General features: G+C 35.5%; 3 protein-coding genes across 3 annotated transcripts; 1 reads left to right on the forward strand and 2 right to left on the reverse strand.

Moving 5' to 3' along the window:
• Positions 1 to 2151: 2151 nt before the first annotated feature.
• LOC107938247 (cadmium-induced protein AS8) lies at positions 2152 to 5646 on the forward strand. Its single transcript, XM_016871345.2, has 4 exons — positions 2152 to 2825; positions 2973 to 3219; positions 3301 to 3507; positions 5258 to 5646. The coding sequence occupies exons 1-4, from the start codon at positions 2823 to 2825 to the stop codon at positions 5269 to 5271; spliced, it is 471 nt and encodes a 156-aa protein (XP_016726834.1). The 5' UTR covers positions 2152 to 2822; the 3' UTR covers positions 5272 to 5646.
• Positions 5647 to 6740: 1094 nt separating this feature from the next.
• On the reverse strand, positions 6741 to 8472 carry LOC107938241 (probable membrane metalloprotease ARASP2, chloroplastic). Its single transcript, XM_016871333.2, has one exon. It carries the CDS (start codon positions 8300 to 8302, stop codon positions 6959 to 6961), a length of 1344 nt encoding a protein of 447 aa, XP_016726822.2. The 5' UTR covers positions 8303 to 8472; the 3' UTR covers positions 6741 to 6958.
• Positions 8473 to 9747: 1275 nt separating this feature from the next.
• Positions 9748 to 12347, reverse strand: LOC107938235 (L-ascorbate oxidase homolog). Its single transcript, XM_016871329.2, has 7 exons — positions 12080 to 12347; positions 11900 to 12009; positions 11534 to 11804; positions 11351 to 11453; positions 10908 to 11253; positions 10317 to 10682; positions 9748 to 10235 (listed from the first exon to the last, which is right to left on the reverse strand). The coding sequence occupies exons 1-7, from the start codon at positions 12236 to 12238 to the stop codon at positions 9938 to 9940; spliced, it is 1653 nt and encodes a 550-aa protein (XP_016726818.1). The 5' UTR covers positions 12239 to 12347; the 3' UTR covers positions 9748 to 9937.
• Positions 12348 to 16532: the final 4185 nt, after the last annotated feature.

Genomic DNA, 16532 nt, shown 5'->3' on the forward strand with positions numbered 1-16532 from the left:
TAAAATCGATTCTCATTTTCCAAAACTCGATTTGAAAATGGTTTCGACACTTGTGGAATATTTTATGCATGAATAATTGTTCCATGTCGCACTATACTTCATTCCATGTCATTGCCTCAAATTAAACCCCAATACATTTATCCAATAAATCACTTTATTTTAACCTAAATAAATAACACATGTTGTTTAAATATCGTATTCGTTATTATTTCAAAAACAAAATTTCGAAACAAGGCAATGTTTCGCGTTTTGAAACATCGAAGAATTGTGCCCTAACTTACGGGGCTTCAACTCTCTCATTGATTCTAAATAGCTAAGTATCCTTTTGGGTTTAAAATGCATGGAATCCCAATTTAAATGAAGATACACTTGCGCTCGGGAGTTCATGGTATTGCGTCCTAACTTACGGGATGTGATACTCCGATATCTTGAGACGAGGAAATCTTTAATAATCATTTTGAGCTAACTCAAGCATTTTTAAAATCGACGTCAATAAAAAAGGATCGTATTTTAAAATCCATTCCCGATTTTCAACTTTCGACATTAAGACATTAACTAATCAATTCGGTACCAATTTTTGGGCGTGTCGAAGGTGCTAATCTTTCCTCTCACGTAACCGACTCCCGAACCTATTCTCTTGGATTTCGTAGACCAAAATGCCGTTTTAGTAAACTAAAATTGTTTTATTAAAACAAAGGTGATCCGATCACACCAAATCAAGATCGGTGGCGACTCCCGTTTTAGATTTCGTTTTCAAAATCAAGTCGATCCCGTTTTTTCAAAAAATGGTTTTAAGTGATGCAAGTCTCCACCCTACATCCTGATTCCAACTTCCAAATGCAATAATCACACTCCATTGTAGCTTGCTTATGTACTTATGGTCTTTAATTTAGTGTAATCAATTTATTGTTCTTCAGCAAATTTAAATTAAAATTGCAAACAACATAAAATCTAATATTATTAGTAATTTAGTTTTTCCTCTTCAATTCATTATCTGTTAATGGGCTGTGATATGAATCAATGTGGTATATTGGCATTCGCAGTTGGAAGAGGAGGATAACACGTGTGGCGTGGACTGAGAATGAAATGTTATGGAATTGAGTAATCTAAGTCACTTTTGTTTGTCTCAAGTTATATTTTAATTATTTATATTTGAAATATTATGTTTTAGTCACGTTATCGTGTTGTAATATTTTCGTCACTGAGCGTTAATTGTAGTTGACAGTGTAACAGTAAGTTGGTGAGACGTTAAATTATCATTTCAAACAAAAAAAATTAGGTTAAATTATACAATTGGTCCCTTTTTTTTTCGTTTTGAGCAATTTAATTTTTCTCCTTTTATGTTCTTTGAACTTTCTTTTTTTTTCCTTTATTTTCCATTCTCCTCCTTCTCCCTCTATTTTCCTCTTTTCTCTATTTCTTTTAACGTAATTTTTCTATATTTTTCATTTGTTAAAACTAGTTCCTATACTTTTATTTCTTTATTTTCCTTTTTTTTCTTTATCTTTATTTTTCTCTTTTATCACATTCTTCACTGCAGAAACATAATCATTTTCCACCAAATAAATCAAGTCCTCGTTTTTTTTATAGATTCCTAAATTGAATTCACTCAAAACCAAATATCAATTATTCTTTAATCAAATTAAGATTTGATTATAATCTAATTTTGAAATTGAAATTGGATTTAACTAATCAATATAAAAAATAATATCCTTAATTAAATCTAAACATAAATTGAATTCTTTATATTCAAAACAATTTTTTTCCGTTTCTAAACTTTTACAGAATCATTAGATTATTCCTTTCATTTTCTTTTATTTTCTAACAAATAAAATCAAACAAACGGTAAAATTGATTTAAACCTTATTAGATATTCCCAAGCAAGCTTGATTGAAAGCCGAGCATGGATGAACCGAAGAGAGAAAGGGAAAATGGAACCAAATTGGTTTGGGTAAAATTGAGGGTATGTTTAGTATGGTGGTCATTTTAGTCATTGAGAGTGTAGAGCTTGTTTGAAGAATCCATGAAACAACATATTTTTGAGAGGGTAAGAATTTTATAGGTAAGATAGATAAGATGGTCGTGGGGGTTGATTAAGAGGTTAAGGGAACGGGCTCAAAAAACTTTTTAAGGGTGGACTGCCATAGGTCACCATTGTCGAGGTCTTCAAGTGAGGCAAGCTTGTGGACTAGGTCATTGAAGGATCCAAATTAGTTCGTTAAAACGATAATGGACAATGAGAGTTTGTAATTGTGGAGTGAGAATATGTGAAGGAAGTTTTATTTTAGTTTTAGCTTTCGTCTCTTTTTTAATAAATATAAAAAAGTTTTAACAAACAGAAACCATAAAAAAAAACTATGTTAAAAAAGAGATGGAAAATGAAGGAAAACGGAGGGAGAAGCAAAAGAGAATAGAAAATAAAAAAAAAGAATATAAAAAAATTAAATTACTCAAAAAAATGAGATTAATTGTATAATTTAACCTCAAAATTTAAAATGATGATTTAACGTGCCACATCAGCTTGCTATTACACCGTTAATGATAATTAACGGTTCAGTAACTAAAATGTTACAATATATTAATTCAAGTAACTAAGATATAATATTTCAAATATAAATAATTAAATTATAACTTAAATTAAATAAAAATAACTATTTTAACAGTTTACCAATAAAGTTAGGGTGGATAAGGTAGAAATTAGAATAGGATAACATGTGTGGCGTGGAGTGAGAGCAAAATGTTATGAAAAAAAAAATCCCAAACATAATAAACCCAAACCCCAAAAACCCAGGCTAGAGCACGCTGATTTTGCGATTGATTTGATGGTAATGCTTCTTACTCTTTCCCACAATTAATTTTACCCATATTTCTTTTTGTCTTTTGCCTTCCTTCCAATTCCATTGTTAGCCATAGCCCAATCTCCCCACAGCTCATCATTGAAGTTTGCGTTTGCATTTTTGGTAAATGCGCAGGACCCGATGATCATAAAAGGAGTGTTCAGGAGATATGAAAGATGGAACCCAGTGCATCCGACGGTGGGTGCGTTTTGGGGTATGGGAATAGGCATTGGTTGTGGTGTTGGATGGGGACCTGGGTTCGGCCCCGATGTCGTTGGTTATGTTGGAGCTGGCTGTGGGATTGGTTTCAGTGTGGGTATAACCCTTGCTGGTGTTGGCATTGGTCTCCCTGCAAATTCCTTCTTTCAACTTCCATACCATGGTCTCTTCTATACTCTCTCTTTTCCCATTGCCTATTGAAATCTTAATTTGTGTTGATGTATTTTCGCTTCCAAAATTCCAGCTTTTCAAAGAACCAGAACCCGGGCACTGGATCTTGTCTCTACCAAAATTACACCTGCTCTTGCCTCCTATAGAATTGCACCTCCTCACCTCTCCGACCTTCAAAGAGAAGCCACTACAAGACTCTCAACCATGTTGCCTTCACAAACTATCTCTATTTGGGAAGGTGTAGAAAGATTTAGCACCCGCTTTTTCCATCCTCGCAAAGGTATGCTTAAAAGTTCCACTCCAAATTGCTCTACATTATTCTTATCTAATCAATCACAACTTTAATTTGATGCCATCTATTCTTTTTGCTTTGTGTTTGTGTGCATGCCTAAAGCTCAAAGTTTACTATTTTGAACTTCATATATTAACTAACACTCAACTGAAAATTCTTGTTTAGGTGTGTGTTATCATATAAGTTTCTGACATACTATGAATGGAACAATCCAAAACACTTAGACTTAGTTCCTGAATGACCGAGATGACTTAAATTTTTGAATCAAATCCTACTAAGTCTAGAAGACTAAATAGTTATTCTGATGACCATTCTTTATGTTGTTTTTGTTTTCTCTTATCATTTTGATCGCTGACTTGATGGCATGCTTGATTTGGACATAAAGTGAGAAGGGGAATGAAAACTCAGCATTTCTGCTTCCATGACTTGGAGGATAATTTCAATTTATGAATCAAAACATACTAAAACTAGTTGACAATTTGATTGTACCTTATGGTATAAGGACTTTGACCTATGATTTTGGACATTGACGTGAGTGTAGTGGTTTTACAAATTTGATTTGGACATACTATAATGATTTAGGACGAAGAGTGAGCTTAACTTGAATGACGGATAGAACTTTAGGTGTTCTTAAGAGTAGTTTACTGTTGATCTCTTTTTCCTGTTCTTACTTGAGTTGGATGAAGTGTAGAACTTTCATATTGGTTATGATAGTAGCTGGATTGTTTTCCTTCAGAATTCTGAATGATATGTTTTTCAATGATAAATTGTACTATTGATCTTTGTACTTAAGTGAAACAATGGATTTGTTCCTATAGCTTTATTTATATAAACCAAGTCCTCCTATTTTCATAATTTGTAAAATTAAGCCCAATCAATACTAGTGTTAGAATTTCTCTGTCAACACTAATGAGATCATTGTTGACTATTGTGATGTGGTATGTTGCGTGGAAATTTGAAATATGCAAATGATGATGTGGCACTTTTAGTCAGGAGTCCTATTTCTTTTTCTTTTCTTTACTCATTTCTTTTACTTCCATAAAAAATTATAAAAAAAACCCCCCAAAATTAAAGCTATGACCGGTACCATATCAAAGATGAGATGTGCTTCATCCCAATGGGTGGTCCTCTCCTTTGAATCCCTCAAATTGTGAAAGCTATAGGTGGGTTTTTTGGGGTACTTGATTGTTCAACAGGGTACATGGTGGCTTTAGCCCCACTTATGGCAGAATATATCTCAAAATGTCTTTGTTCAAACCTAATGATTATAGGAAGACATGCAAGAGAATTTCACTCTTTTGGCATGGAAACTAAACTGAAGCTTGACTTAATGAGAACTTGGGGTTTTCTTTCAAGCTGTCTTTTGGTTTGGATCGTTACTATTTCTCTCTCTCCCTGAATTGGCATGTATTAGCTTGTCTTTGTTTGGAGATGCCTCATTTTCTTCCATGTTTTATGTTGTTTCAAAGTGCATTGTCTCTCTGGCTAGAATGTTGGGAAATCTAGCTGTTAAAAGACCATTAATGAGGGAAATATAACTATTTTCTTGGGTGTCTTGCTGATAGCTCTTTTCTTGCTTTCTTTCTTTGTTTTATAAGAACCAGTGTATTAAACTGATAAGAAGATTCCTAAAGCTGCATCATCAGAAGAATTTGTCCTATCTAGTTAGTAATGTGAATTTGCATATATTATATGAAGATGGAAGTGACGCGTACTGATGCAGTCTTGGTTGATGCAGGTTTAAAAGATTAGGTGCTTTATATACATAACGTCATGTGAATGTGAGAGATTGCAAATTATATGATGGAGAAAATGGCAGTGCATTTGGTAGGATCATGGCAGGCAGACCATTTGCTTCTAGATGATAATGCTAACGCGAGGAAGATAGAAAGGAATTGTTGCCTGGGGCCCAAGCCCAAGATAAGATTTTGTTTTCATTTCTCTCTTTTTTTTTCATTCCAGGCAGGATTCGTAGTTTGGAGAGATGATTTCATTTTAGTTTTCAAGGTAAAGAGTACTTTCAAGTTGTAAACTTAACCGTAAATCAGGGTGTCCTACAGTGTTTTGAGGTTGCAACTAGCTATGAATCGGATACAGTAAAGAATAGTAGGCCAATGCGTTTTGTTATTTTCTTCTTTAATATGCTGTGGACTGATCCTACGCTAGTTGATTTTGCCCCCAATAGAATTCGAAGTTTAGTACGAGGAACGAATGGGGGGAAGGGGAATAGGATAATAAGGTAAAAAACTGGTATGGCTGAGTGAGTGTCCATCCATGTACTTGCTGACTGTTGCTTTCTAATTTCTCTCTAAAAATTTAAATGTAAGAGCCTAATACAACATCGATATTCTCAATTATATATAAACTTTCTAGTATAAAGGTTGGTGAGGCAAGGGTGCCCATTTCTTGCCAAGTTAAGCGTGAATGAAGTTGGAGGATGAGGGGAGGGAACAGAAGCGTTGTTTCGATTAGGCCTCAAAATGAATAGCCTATCTCAACCATCAACTCTTCTCACGCCTCATCAATCAAGATTGCAGCATTCCATGGAGTTGAGAGACCTCTATCTATCTCAAGAGTCCAAGTGAAGAAGGCGTGAAATAAGACCAATTGAATGCATCCCTTCTCTATTTGAGTTGATGGTAAATGTAAAACGGAATAAGAAATCAATTTCATGAATACCACAAAAAAAGTTCATTCATCTTATATGTCTAGATGAGATAGATGGATGCCCACCTCTTTTACTATGCATTGTTAATTTGTTAGCCCTCAATTTTCTTCCAAGTCCAGCCTACTTAAATGCCAGCCTTTCAACTGTATGCATCAAATCTCGCAGTCGGTACGTGCCCAATGTTTTCTCATTTCTCTTCTATCAACATACATGCCTCCCGAGGCTAAGCATCAAGCTTTTATGGGAAACTTGCTCCAAAAGAGACACCATATTGGACAATTGATACCATACTTATATACCAGCTTAAAGTACTCAATGGATTTAAATTAAAAGCAACCTTTAAGACGAGAAAACCATTAAAAAAAAAAAGAGTAAGTTTGGTGAAAACATGAGCTTATCTTTCTCTTGGAACTCAAATGATCAGCTGACATCGAATTCAAGGTTCCTACTCTTTACCATGAAATTATATTTAATTGGTATGTAAACCTCAATGACATTATCATGTGATAGAAACAAGCTCTTGAAGTCTATCTTCAAACAAATCTTAACAGTGTGGGGGAATATAGAAATCTTCATGGAATCAAATGTAACGCCAATAAGCTACAAGTACCTGCAAAAATAGCATCTTTTGCAGAAGCAAGAATAATTATGCAAGCGTCTTATAAACCAAATTCATCTTCTTTACAAGACATCATCATAGGCATGGATGGGATTCATCCCACTCAATCTTCAACCCAAGCGCCGTCCAAACTTCAAAAAGGTATTTGATAATCATAACAAGTCCTTAATGAACTCAAGGTTTAGTGTGTCTCTCACAATAAGAAACAAGCCAAGGAGTAAAACAAACATGATACCAGATGACATAATCCGCTGCTCCAGTTCTAGAGGAAGCTTCCTCCCGCCTCTAGCTGCTTCTAAAAGTACCAGGGCCAGTGAACCCCCATCCAGTGCAGGTAAAGGGAGAAGGTTAATCACTGCAAGATTAAGATTTAGTAGAGCAGCGAACTCATATAGCCCATCCACAGTGGACCTTGCAACTTCAGCACCCACAGCAATAATGGCTACAGGACCTGACACTTTGCTTGCTGATTGTGAAAAATTCATAAAAGTCTGCTTCAAGCTATCCAAAACATTATATGTGAGACCCCAGAATTCTTTTCCAGCATAATTGAAGGCCTCAAAGACATTATTGGGTCTTAATTTTGTTATTTTTATGTTTGGTGATAACTGGACTCCAATTTTTCCAGTTCCATCAACGTTCTCATCAGGGGTGACCCCAATTTCAAAATCCTGCTTTCCCCTCTCAACCTTTAGAAACACATTTCTTTTGGGATTTTTCTTTATAATGTCAACAACCTGAGAAACCACGCGAGGCCCAGTTTCTGGCAATTGAATACCATTAATAGCAAGGATAACATCGCCGGGAAGAAGGCCATCCCGGGAAGCAGCTGAAAAGGGTCTGACATCAGGAACGAGCACCCCGGAGTATGGCTCTTGCACTGGCAATCCAACTGACAAGACTTGAGTGAATATGATAGCGTAGGCAAAAATGATATTGGCGACAACACCAGCAGAGATGACGATAACCCTATCTAATATGGGTCTGTTCTTAAGCAAATTGGCATCGTCGTCAGGAATATCACTGTCCGGATCATTATCAGGGAACCCCACAAATCCACCCAATGGGAAAGCTCTAATAGAATATTCTACATCGTTGGCATTGAACTTGGCTAAAATTGGACCAAAACCAACCGCAAATTTACTTACACGGATTCCCTGGAGATAAGCAGCGAGGAAGTGACCCGTCTCATGAACAACAATGATGGCAGTCAAAACGCCAGCTGCCTCCAACACAGATTCAACGCTCCCGAAATCAAATCCAGGAAGAGCGTATGACCTGAAATCAGCCCTGTTGGCAGAAGGATACAACAACTTGGTCTTGGTCGAGTAAGAAACGGGAGGAGAGGTAGATTTAAAGAGATGGGCTCTGGGTTTTAACGGGAACTCCAAGTACGGTGGTCTGGAAATTGATAATCTGTGGAGGAAATAATTGGAGGTGAAAGAAGAAGGGGAAGGTGGAGAAGTAGAAGAAGCAGGAGAGAAATGAAGGAGCATGGCTCCGATCCTTGGGCTGAAACAAGATAGGGGATTAAAGAAAAAAGTGAAGACAATGATATCGTGTTGGCCACAAAATGAAAAAGAGAAAATCCTGTGGCGAAAAACAGAAGCAGAGTAATAGGATAATTCATATTTGTTGTGTTTGGGTTGGGGTTGGGGTTGGGGTCTGTCATCTGTGTGGAGGGAAATGCCCCCATTTATTTACCCGAAATCCCAACATCACCCCCGCCATGCATCGCTGTGCGTCACTATCTCTCTCTCTCTCCTCTAATTACCTTTTTAGTTCCTATATTTTTTGGATATTTAAAATTTCATCTTTTCATTTTTTTTTCAGATATAGGAGACTCTATACAATTATCTAGTAACTTGCTTTACCATGCATGAACATGAGATGTTGAGAGTTGATGCACTACCAATAAATTATATTAAATCATCTCATCAATTAATAAAATCTTTAAGGGCTTATAAATCAATTTTAATTACTTTTAATTATGATTAAATAAATTTATCAATATTTATTTATTAGTCCTCAAAGACTTTATTATTTTAATTATTGCTTAATATGATTCATTAATAGTGTATATAATTTATGCACCGATAATACATAAAATATTATCTCATAAAGTATATGCACTGCAAAAGATCAATATCAAATATAGTCGGAACATGACACATAGCAAAGCAAAGTGATGAAACAAAGAGGAGCATATTGCAAAGCACCTTGAACCCAAAAAATTAGAGAACTAGCACGTATTTAAAATATATGATTAACCACCTTAACACCAACCTTTTTATGGTTAATTCGATCGACTTAATTAGTTTTTTCTAACTTAATTGGCTATCATATATGATAATTGAATTAATCAATTTTTATAGCATAAATCGGTTCGATCAATTAAACCACTTATTTAAAATATATACTTAAAATAAATATATTATAAAATATGTTTAAAATAAAGGTAAACTACACTAGTAGTTACCTAACTATTAGTAAATTATTTTTTTTAGTCACTCAACTATGAAAAGTTACAAAATAGTCACTCAACTATTCAATATTATCTTTTTTTTGTCATGACTAAATGTGGCAAGTTTTAAAATTGGGATAATAACAAATTTAGTCCTTAAGATTTGTACATTTTGTCAATTTAGTCTCAATTCTAGAAAATATAACCGTCAACATTTGCACCTTGTGTAATTGATCTTTTTTACAGATTTTTTTTGTGACATTGAGAGTTAATTTGATATAAGAATTGGTTTTATAATATATTTTCATTTTTACTAGTTCACAATTATTCTACATAATTTACATTGATGAGACATAACAAACTATGTTAATTGAAATACATATATTATATATGTATATGTATAAATTTAGTCTTTTAGTTGTTGGGTATCAGTCCTCCAATGTATTAAATCAGTGTAGGAAATAAGAGATTGTTTTCTTGAAATATATAAGGAAGTATAGCTATAAATAGATATATGTAAAGACTAAATTGACAGTGTAGTTGAGTTAAACAAAGCAAACAATAAAGGTACAAGACTTGAGTTGAGTTAAACCTTTGGCAGCACGGCTAACAGTTAATAGAGTGTACATGTATGAATTTTGACGACAGACACAGTAGAGTGAGTGTGTTAAAAATTTTCGTTTGGTTTGCGTCGGCCTAGCGCCTGACCGCATACAAGCGCATTCCTTGGGATTGGATATTCGTCCCTCCATGAATTTGCAGCGGAGAATATGCGGAGATAGAATTGTTGGCCTAGGTACTGCCGTACCCAGTTCTCTGACCTTACGTTCCACATCCCCACATTATCCAAAGCTATGTATACTGCGCTCCATGACTTTGGATACACCTGCACTGTGCAACGTGCAATCGCATCTCTCAAGTTGTAACCTAACCTGCTTGCTGGAGTCCACTGCCCCCCATCCATCCTGCAAAATGTAAAAAGTTTTACATCCGTCTTCATATGTAAGATAAGCAAATTCAAATACTAGTATTTTACTTGTACATACCCCACAACAAAGAAGCTGTAACCATCAATGTGCCATGATTGCACAGTGTCTTCTGGATTCTCAAAAACAATCTCAACATAACCTCTATAATCAGCAGCCATGACAGAAGTTTTCAAGTAGGCACCACCTCCGGTGGGAGCATCTGGGATGCTTCCAAGGGAAAATACGCCAGAGATTTTGAAGTAGTCCGCTAGTTTAAGCGGGGTGTCAGCTGGGATGAAGGAAACACCATTCACAGCATACCTCTGCTTGCCATTGATAACAGCAGCAGAACTTGCAAGTCTAATTGTACGTGTGGTTTTCACCAATCCATAGTGGTATGAACCTTGGGGATTAGGTCTTGCTGCACTTGCTGTGAGATTGAGCCTAGTTTTGATATTTGGCTTAAGTTAACAAATTTAACCAGAGAACAAGTATTCAACAGGACATATTATCCGACCAAAACTGGAGAAGAGATCATATACAAGAAGACAGGATAGTCTTTGCCAAGGAAGTCAATATTATCTCACCTGTGAATTGCTTTATTGTGTGGAGTGGATTGTAACAGTTGATAGGAAAAAGGAAAATAAATGGAATCGGTGCAAGCAATACCTGATAGATCGAGCTTGTTCAAGGGACCAATCAATTTGAGAAGTTGGTCCCCCAGGAGGAGGACCAGAAACGGCTGCTGCTGAGTTACTATAATGAAGAATTGCAGTAGTGGCCAGCACCTGGGAAGTGAAACGGGTTGAAGCCACAATGTAGTAATCTCGAGCCGGTTGATCAGCAGTAACCAACACAGACAAGGACTGCCCCAAGTGAATATCAAGGGAATCATAAGTGTTCTGTAGTGTGTGAGTTCCTTCTACCTCTACTAACAGCAACTTGTGCCCCTGGATTCTAAAATTGATGGATGTTGTAATCCCAACATTGGATATGCGAAACCTGTAGGTCTTGCCTGTTCAAAACCTCAGAGACTCATTCCATGAGCCAACTCCAGGACTATTACTATGCACACAAATCCCAACCAAAATAAAGCTACCATGATTTCTTACCTTGATCAACGGTGAATGTATACCCATTAGCACCACGGCCGTTAATAATAAGGCCATCAGGGAAGGGTAGATCATGACCGCTATCTAAAATCGCTTTCAAGTACTGTAGAGTATAGAGCTCCAAGCTTAAAATCATGAAACGGAAGAAAGAGCAATGGAATATATAGACATAATAAAACATACATTGTGGTTTTTGTTGTACCAGTCACCAGCCAAAATGGTGTAATCTGCAGCAGGAGGCGGAAAAGGAACAGGAACAACAGAGCGGCTAAGAATCCTGAAACCACCATAACCGCCAGCAGCCTTATGTAAGGCGAGCGATGGGAAGTAAAAGTAGCTGCCAATCTGATCCTTCACTTGAAGAGTGTAGGTGAAGTTCCCCCCAGGAGGGATGGGGCAGTTGGTGCCATATACTCCGTCTTGCCAAGAATTTCTTCTCTGCTGCACGCCATTCCTGTATATTCAATCAAATCTCCCGTGTTACGACTTACAATCACAACAAAATAGATCTAGTCTTAGCATAGGATAGGATGGGATAGGGAAACCAACCAAGAGATGAGAAAGGGTTGATCCAAGCTATTGAAGACATTAATGATCAAGTTTTCGTTGGTCACGGTTTCAATTTGTGGTCCCGGAAATTGGCCATTTATCAATATCACCTGCCATCACATCAGATGTAAATATGAAAAGGAACCAAGAAGAAGAAAAATACAAATAAGAAAAAGGAACCTGTTGTTTCACTCCAAGAGGGTAGATATCACCATACGTGACATTCCAAGTATAGAACCTGTATGGATCTTCTCCATTGGTGCAGCAGCACACAAGCAGCATAACCAAGATAATGATAAAACAACATGCTCTTAGTCTATCTCCCTTACAATCTCCCATTTTGAATTTCCTTCACAACACCAAGCTGAGAAGAATATATGAGACAATGAGATTAATTGAAATTGGCCCAACCTGTGCGCCTGGAAAGACCAGCATCTATCCATCTATCAGTTTATCTTATTTAATTATTTATTTATTTGCTAAGTAATGAATCTTTTACTTTAGTTGTTCTCTTTTGCTGCTTTAGATTTAGAGTAGGCGCTTTGTCGTTGAACAAAAAAGAAAAGAAAAAGGGGAGTTGGAGCTTTATCGGTGGGGAATGGGGATAGAGTTGAAAAGGAAAGATATTCTTATTAGTAGTCTAGTCGGTTGTAGTATAACTTTTTTCTCTTTAAATTTCTCTTGAAGCAGAAGCCACTTACTGGGGATGAGCTGAGCTGTACTTCTGCTTTTGAGCTATCACTTTCCAACATCATCATCTCACAGAATGTCCCCGATGCCATCAGCCTGAGATTGTTACTTAACAGAACCATCAATATCATATCAAATTTAAGCCAATTTGAAGGGGGAGAGGACCAACAGGCAAGAGGCTTAGCACGTTTACATACCAAGGCACAGCTTTAATAGAATTACACAAGATTTTAATATCACCAAAGTCATCGGGAATGACAGCCCATTTTGCTTTTCCTCAACAATGAATTCGGAACTTGATTAAGCTTTTAGCTCATCTCACTCCTTCCCACTAAACACAATATACCATTCTGTAACAAAAATGTCAAGTGCCACACCTCCTTACCAGTAGGTTCAGGAGCAGTATTAAACCATTCCAAAATGAATGAAACAGCAGTAATATTTTTTAAATGCATCATGAAAGTTTTTAAAATTTCAAATGCCAAAACCTTTTTATTTTAATTGTTTAAGTTTATTTTCGACTAATTTATTTGTAATTTAATTCAATCAATTTCAGTTTATAAAGTTTATTTAATTTTCACATATTTAAACTTATTTTAATTTTTATATGAGAATGGAGTCACATGGTTTGAACCCATATATTAAATTATAAAATTATAGTATATTTAATTTATTAGGGTGACCGTCACACGTCTAAAATGTGATATGATAATCAATAAAAATTCATATTTTTTTAGTTTATAATTTCTTCGATTTTTATTTCTTAAAAAGTAAATCTTTTTTTTTTTACTTTTATATATATGGGATATATGACTTTTGTTCATATTTTATGAAAATCGGGTTAACCATATAAATATGGTTCTTGAATTGCAACAGTTATGCTTGTGTTTTACGTGATCATTTTTTAGAAGTATGCAATTAAACTGTGTTATATATATATATATGCTATTGAATTGTGGTTTTGGCATATAGGAAATGCTTTGAGAAAAAAAAAGTTATTTGAATTATGTTTTTGGTATATTGAATATGTTTTGTATATATTTAAGATATATTATGGGTAATCCAAATTTTTTTATGTTTTTTAATTTGTTCCTAATACGTTTTGGTCTCATCCTACTAATTAGAGTTAAATATTGGTCATATCGACATTTATATTGTATTTAGATATCATTTTTTAGGATGCCTCTAGATTAAAATAGTGGTATATTATTAATCCGTGCCATTGGATTAATTATGGTTTTCAACCTTTGCCAACGAGGTAAAGATGACCATAACTTGTAAAAAGAAATGAATTATGTGTTAATCTATATATCCACACTTTGAAATTACGTTTTTAATTTATACATATGAAACTTGATTTTTGAACTATGATGAATTATCCAAAATTTTGTCATACATTACTTCAATAAAAAATTTTGTCATACATTACTTCAATCAAACACTTCGACTTCTCGCTTACCTACCTCAATAGAAGGGAATGTTAATTACTTAGAGCCCCTTTAGATGGGCAATACGTTCATGTGACTAGTATAAAAACAACGATGATAATAAAATTAAATATTGTAATAATATTGTAACGTAAGACAAAAAAAAACTAAATTCACCGAATGTAACACACCAAACCCGGCCCAGACGTTATGGCCGGATCCGACATGCCACATCGAAGCGTTCAAAACATTTTATATTGTTGATCCAGAAAAACCTACTTAGTGTTTTAAAAGATAAATTCATTATAGGTTAAAATGAATGAAAGCTGTGCACCACGTAGGAAACCGGAAAAGAGGAGGTGAGTCTATCGGACTACTTAAGTACCAAGCTCCCTTCGGATCCAATCCTAGACATGCACACCGCCATTGCCACACCTTAACGTCATGTATATTTCTAGGAAACCGATTTGATTAAGTCGTTTTTAGGAAAAGTGATTAATTTTGAAAAATACTTTCATTGCGGAAGCTTTGCTTGTTGTCGTGTTATTTTGAAATCAATTGTTTTTTTTTTTGAAAACGCGCCCTAAAGCTATCCAATTTCAACAGTTAAAATAAGTAATACATATCTTAGTAATACATATTAAAATCATAAAAAATAATTAAGCGGCCTTATTACATTTAAAAACCCAAAACTTCAAACGTAAATAAAAGGATGTCCAGTTCACCAGAAGAAAATCAAACTTCCAGAACGGGTGGCCACTCCGAATTCCCTCACAGCTGCAAGCTCACTATGGTTGGGGATTACCTGCGTGGATGAAAATAAAAAGGGTGAGTTTGGGGAAACTCAGTGTGTAAGGAAAACCCATTCAAAGCCCAAGTCAGCTCAAACCTATTGGGCCTAAGCCCATTCAGGTAACAGTGGTACTGGACCAGAGCTCTTTTCAGATTACAATAAACTGGGCCTTAGCCCCTTATTCAGATAACAGTATGGCCCATAGGCCCATTTCAAAATACATGCAACATCAATAACATATGCAAGCCCATTTGGGGAGACTACTCAACCCACCAACCACTACACTCCACCCGTACCAGCCCTACACTTCATGTGGGGAATAACCCAACCCACCCAACCCAACACTCCACAGTTGCAGCCTTGCTGCTCAGTTAACAGTAAATTGAGGCAAAGCCTCCAGTACGTGGACAAGCCACTTTCAGTACTTCCTCCGTCAATATCCCAATCCCATGCATCAGATAATAACAACATGGCATGCAGTAAATAACAACAATCAAACATGCATTTAGGTTAATTTAACCCTAGGGGTATTTCGGTAATTTATCTATTAGGGTAAAACTGTAAATTTTCTACTTTTAAAGGTATTTCAGTAATTTATCTATTTTAGGGTTTTTCATGCATATTCCTACTTTTCACGTACTAACAGAATCACGTACCGAGAGTTCTTACCGAATTGGGCCCGTTGGCCCGTCATTCCAATTTTGGCCCATTAAGCCCCAAAATATCGAGGGCACAGAAATCATGCACTTTGCAGTCCAAATTTTGCAGCTTACCAAAAACATTAATCGATTTAACTCACGAGCATTCGCACACCCGCAAATCTACAAAATACCGATTTTTGGCATTTCGGCTTTTCGACTTTTGCCGATCCAGACTAAGAAAGAGGGTGTTAGTTACACACCTGTTTGCGACGATATGCTGACGAGATCCACACACGAACTACCTACAATTGGATTACTAACACATTAATCTAACTATTCAAATACGAACTACGTATTAACCCCTTACAATATTCGGCCAACCACACCTACAGATCATAGTAAGCTTATAAGAAATCAATAAGCAACTCATTAACAAATTTTTGTCAATGTTTACCACATAATCATAATCTCACTGCAAGCTGTTTTCCTGAACAACAGTCACTAAATCATTTATAAATGGAGCTACGAAACTCCAAATCAAGTGCTGTTAATTTTACCTGAAAATAGACTCATATATCTTCTATCCATAAAATTTTCAGAATTTTTGGTTTAGCCAATCAATACCAGATTTTTCTTAAAGTTTCCCATGTTTCACTGTTTAACTAATCTGACCACTCTTCATTACGAATCAAATTTTTCATTGTACAGAATTCAAAATATGTTCTCGTTTATTTCATTTGAAAATAGACTCATTAGGCTTTAATTACATAATTTATTCAGTTTCTAATTCATCTCTCACAATTTATGGTGATTTTCCAAAGTCACTAGCAGATTTATTACCAAATCACTCTTTCACACATACCTTGCATGAATGTTATTTAAACATGTATATCACCAATCAATCATCACATATCTATGATTTTACTTAAGTATAATCTCCATTTCATCATTTTAAAGCACAACATGTTAGCCGATTTTTCCCCTTAGCATCTAAGGCACATGCATGCTCATTTGTTTGGCTCAACTTCACCTATCTTCCATTTTTCATCAAAAGAACATGAAACAACAACCATTTCCTTCAT

This window comes from Gossypium hirsutum, chromosome A12 (genome assembly GCF_007990345.1).
Source record: "Gossypium hirsutum isolate 1008001.06 chromosome A12, Gossypium_hirsutum_v2.1, whole genome shotgun sequence".
Taxonomy (NCBI): domain Eukaryota; kingdom Viridiplantae; phylum Streptophyta; class Magnoliopsida; order Malvales; family Malvaceae; genus Gossypium; species Gossypium hirsutum.

Bases quoted from the DNA above. Each gene is read 5' to 3' on its own strand.
- LOC107938247 (XM_016871345.2), top strand. The intron at 3,220-3,300 runs GTCTCTTCTATA...CCAAAATTCCAG, and splicing joins CTTTCAACTTCCATACCATG to CTTTTCAAAGAACCAGAACC.
- LOC107938241 (XM_016871333.2), bottom strand. From the start codon at position 8,302: ATGCTCCTTCATTTCTCTCCTGCTTCTTCTACTTCTCCACCTTCCCCT.
- LOC107938235 (XM_016871329.2), bottom strand. From the start codon at position 12,238: ATGGGAGATTGTAAGGGAGATAGACTAAGAGCATGTTGTTTTATCATT. The intron at 11,805-11,899 runs GTTGGTTTCCCT...TTGAATATACAG, and splicing joins CAACCCTTTCTCATCTCTTG to GAATGGCGTGCAGCAGAGAA. The intron at 11,454-11,533 runs GTATGTTTTATT...TATACTCTACAG, and splicing joins GGTACAACAAAAACCACAAT to TACTTGAAAGCGATTTTAGA.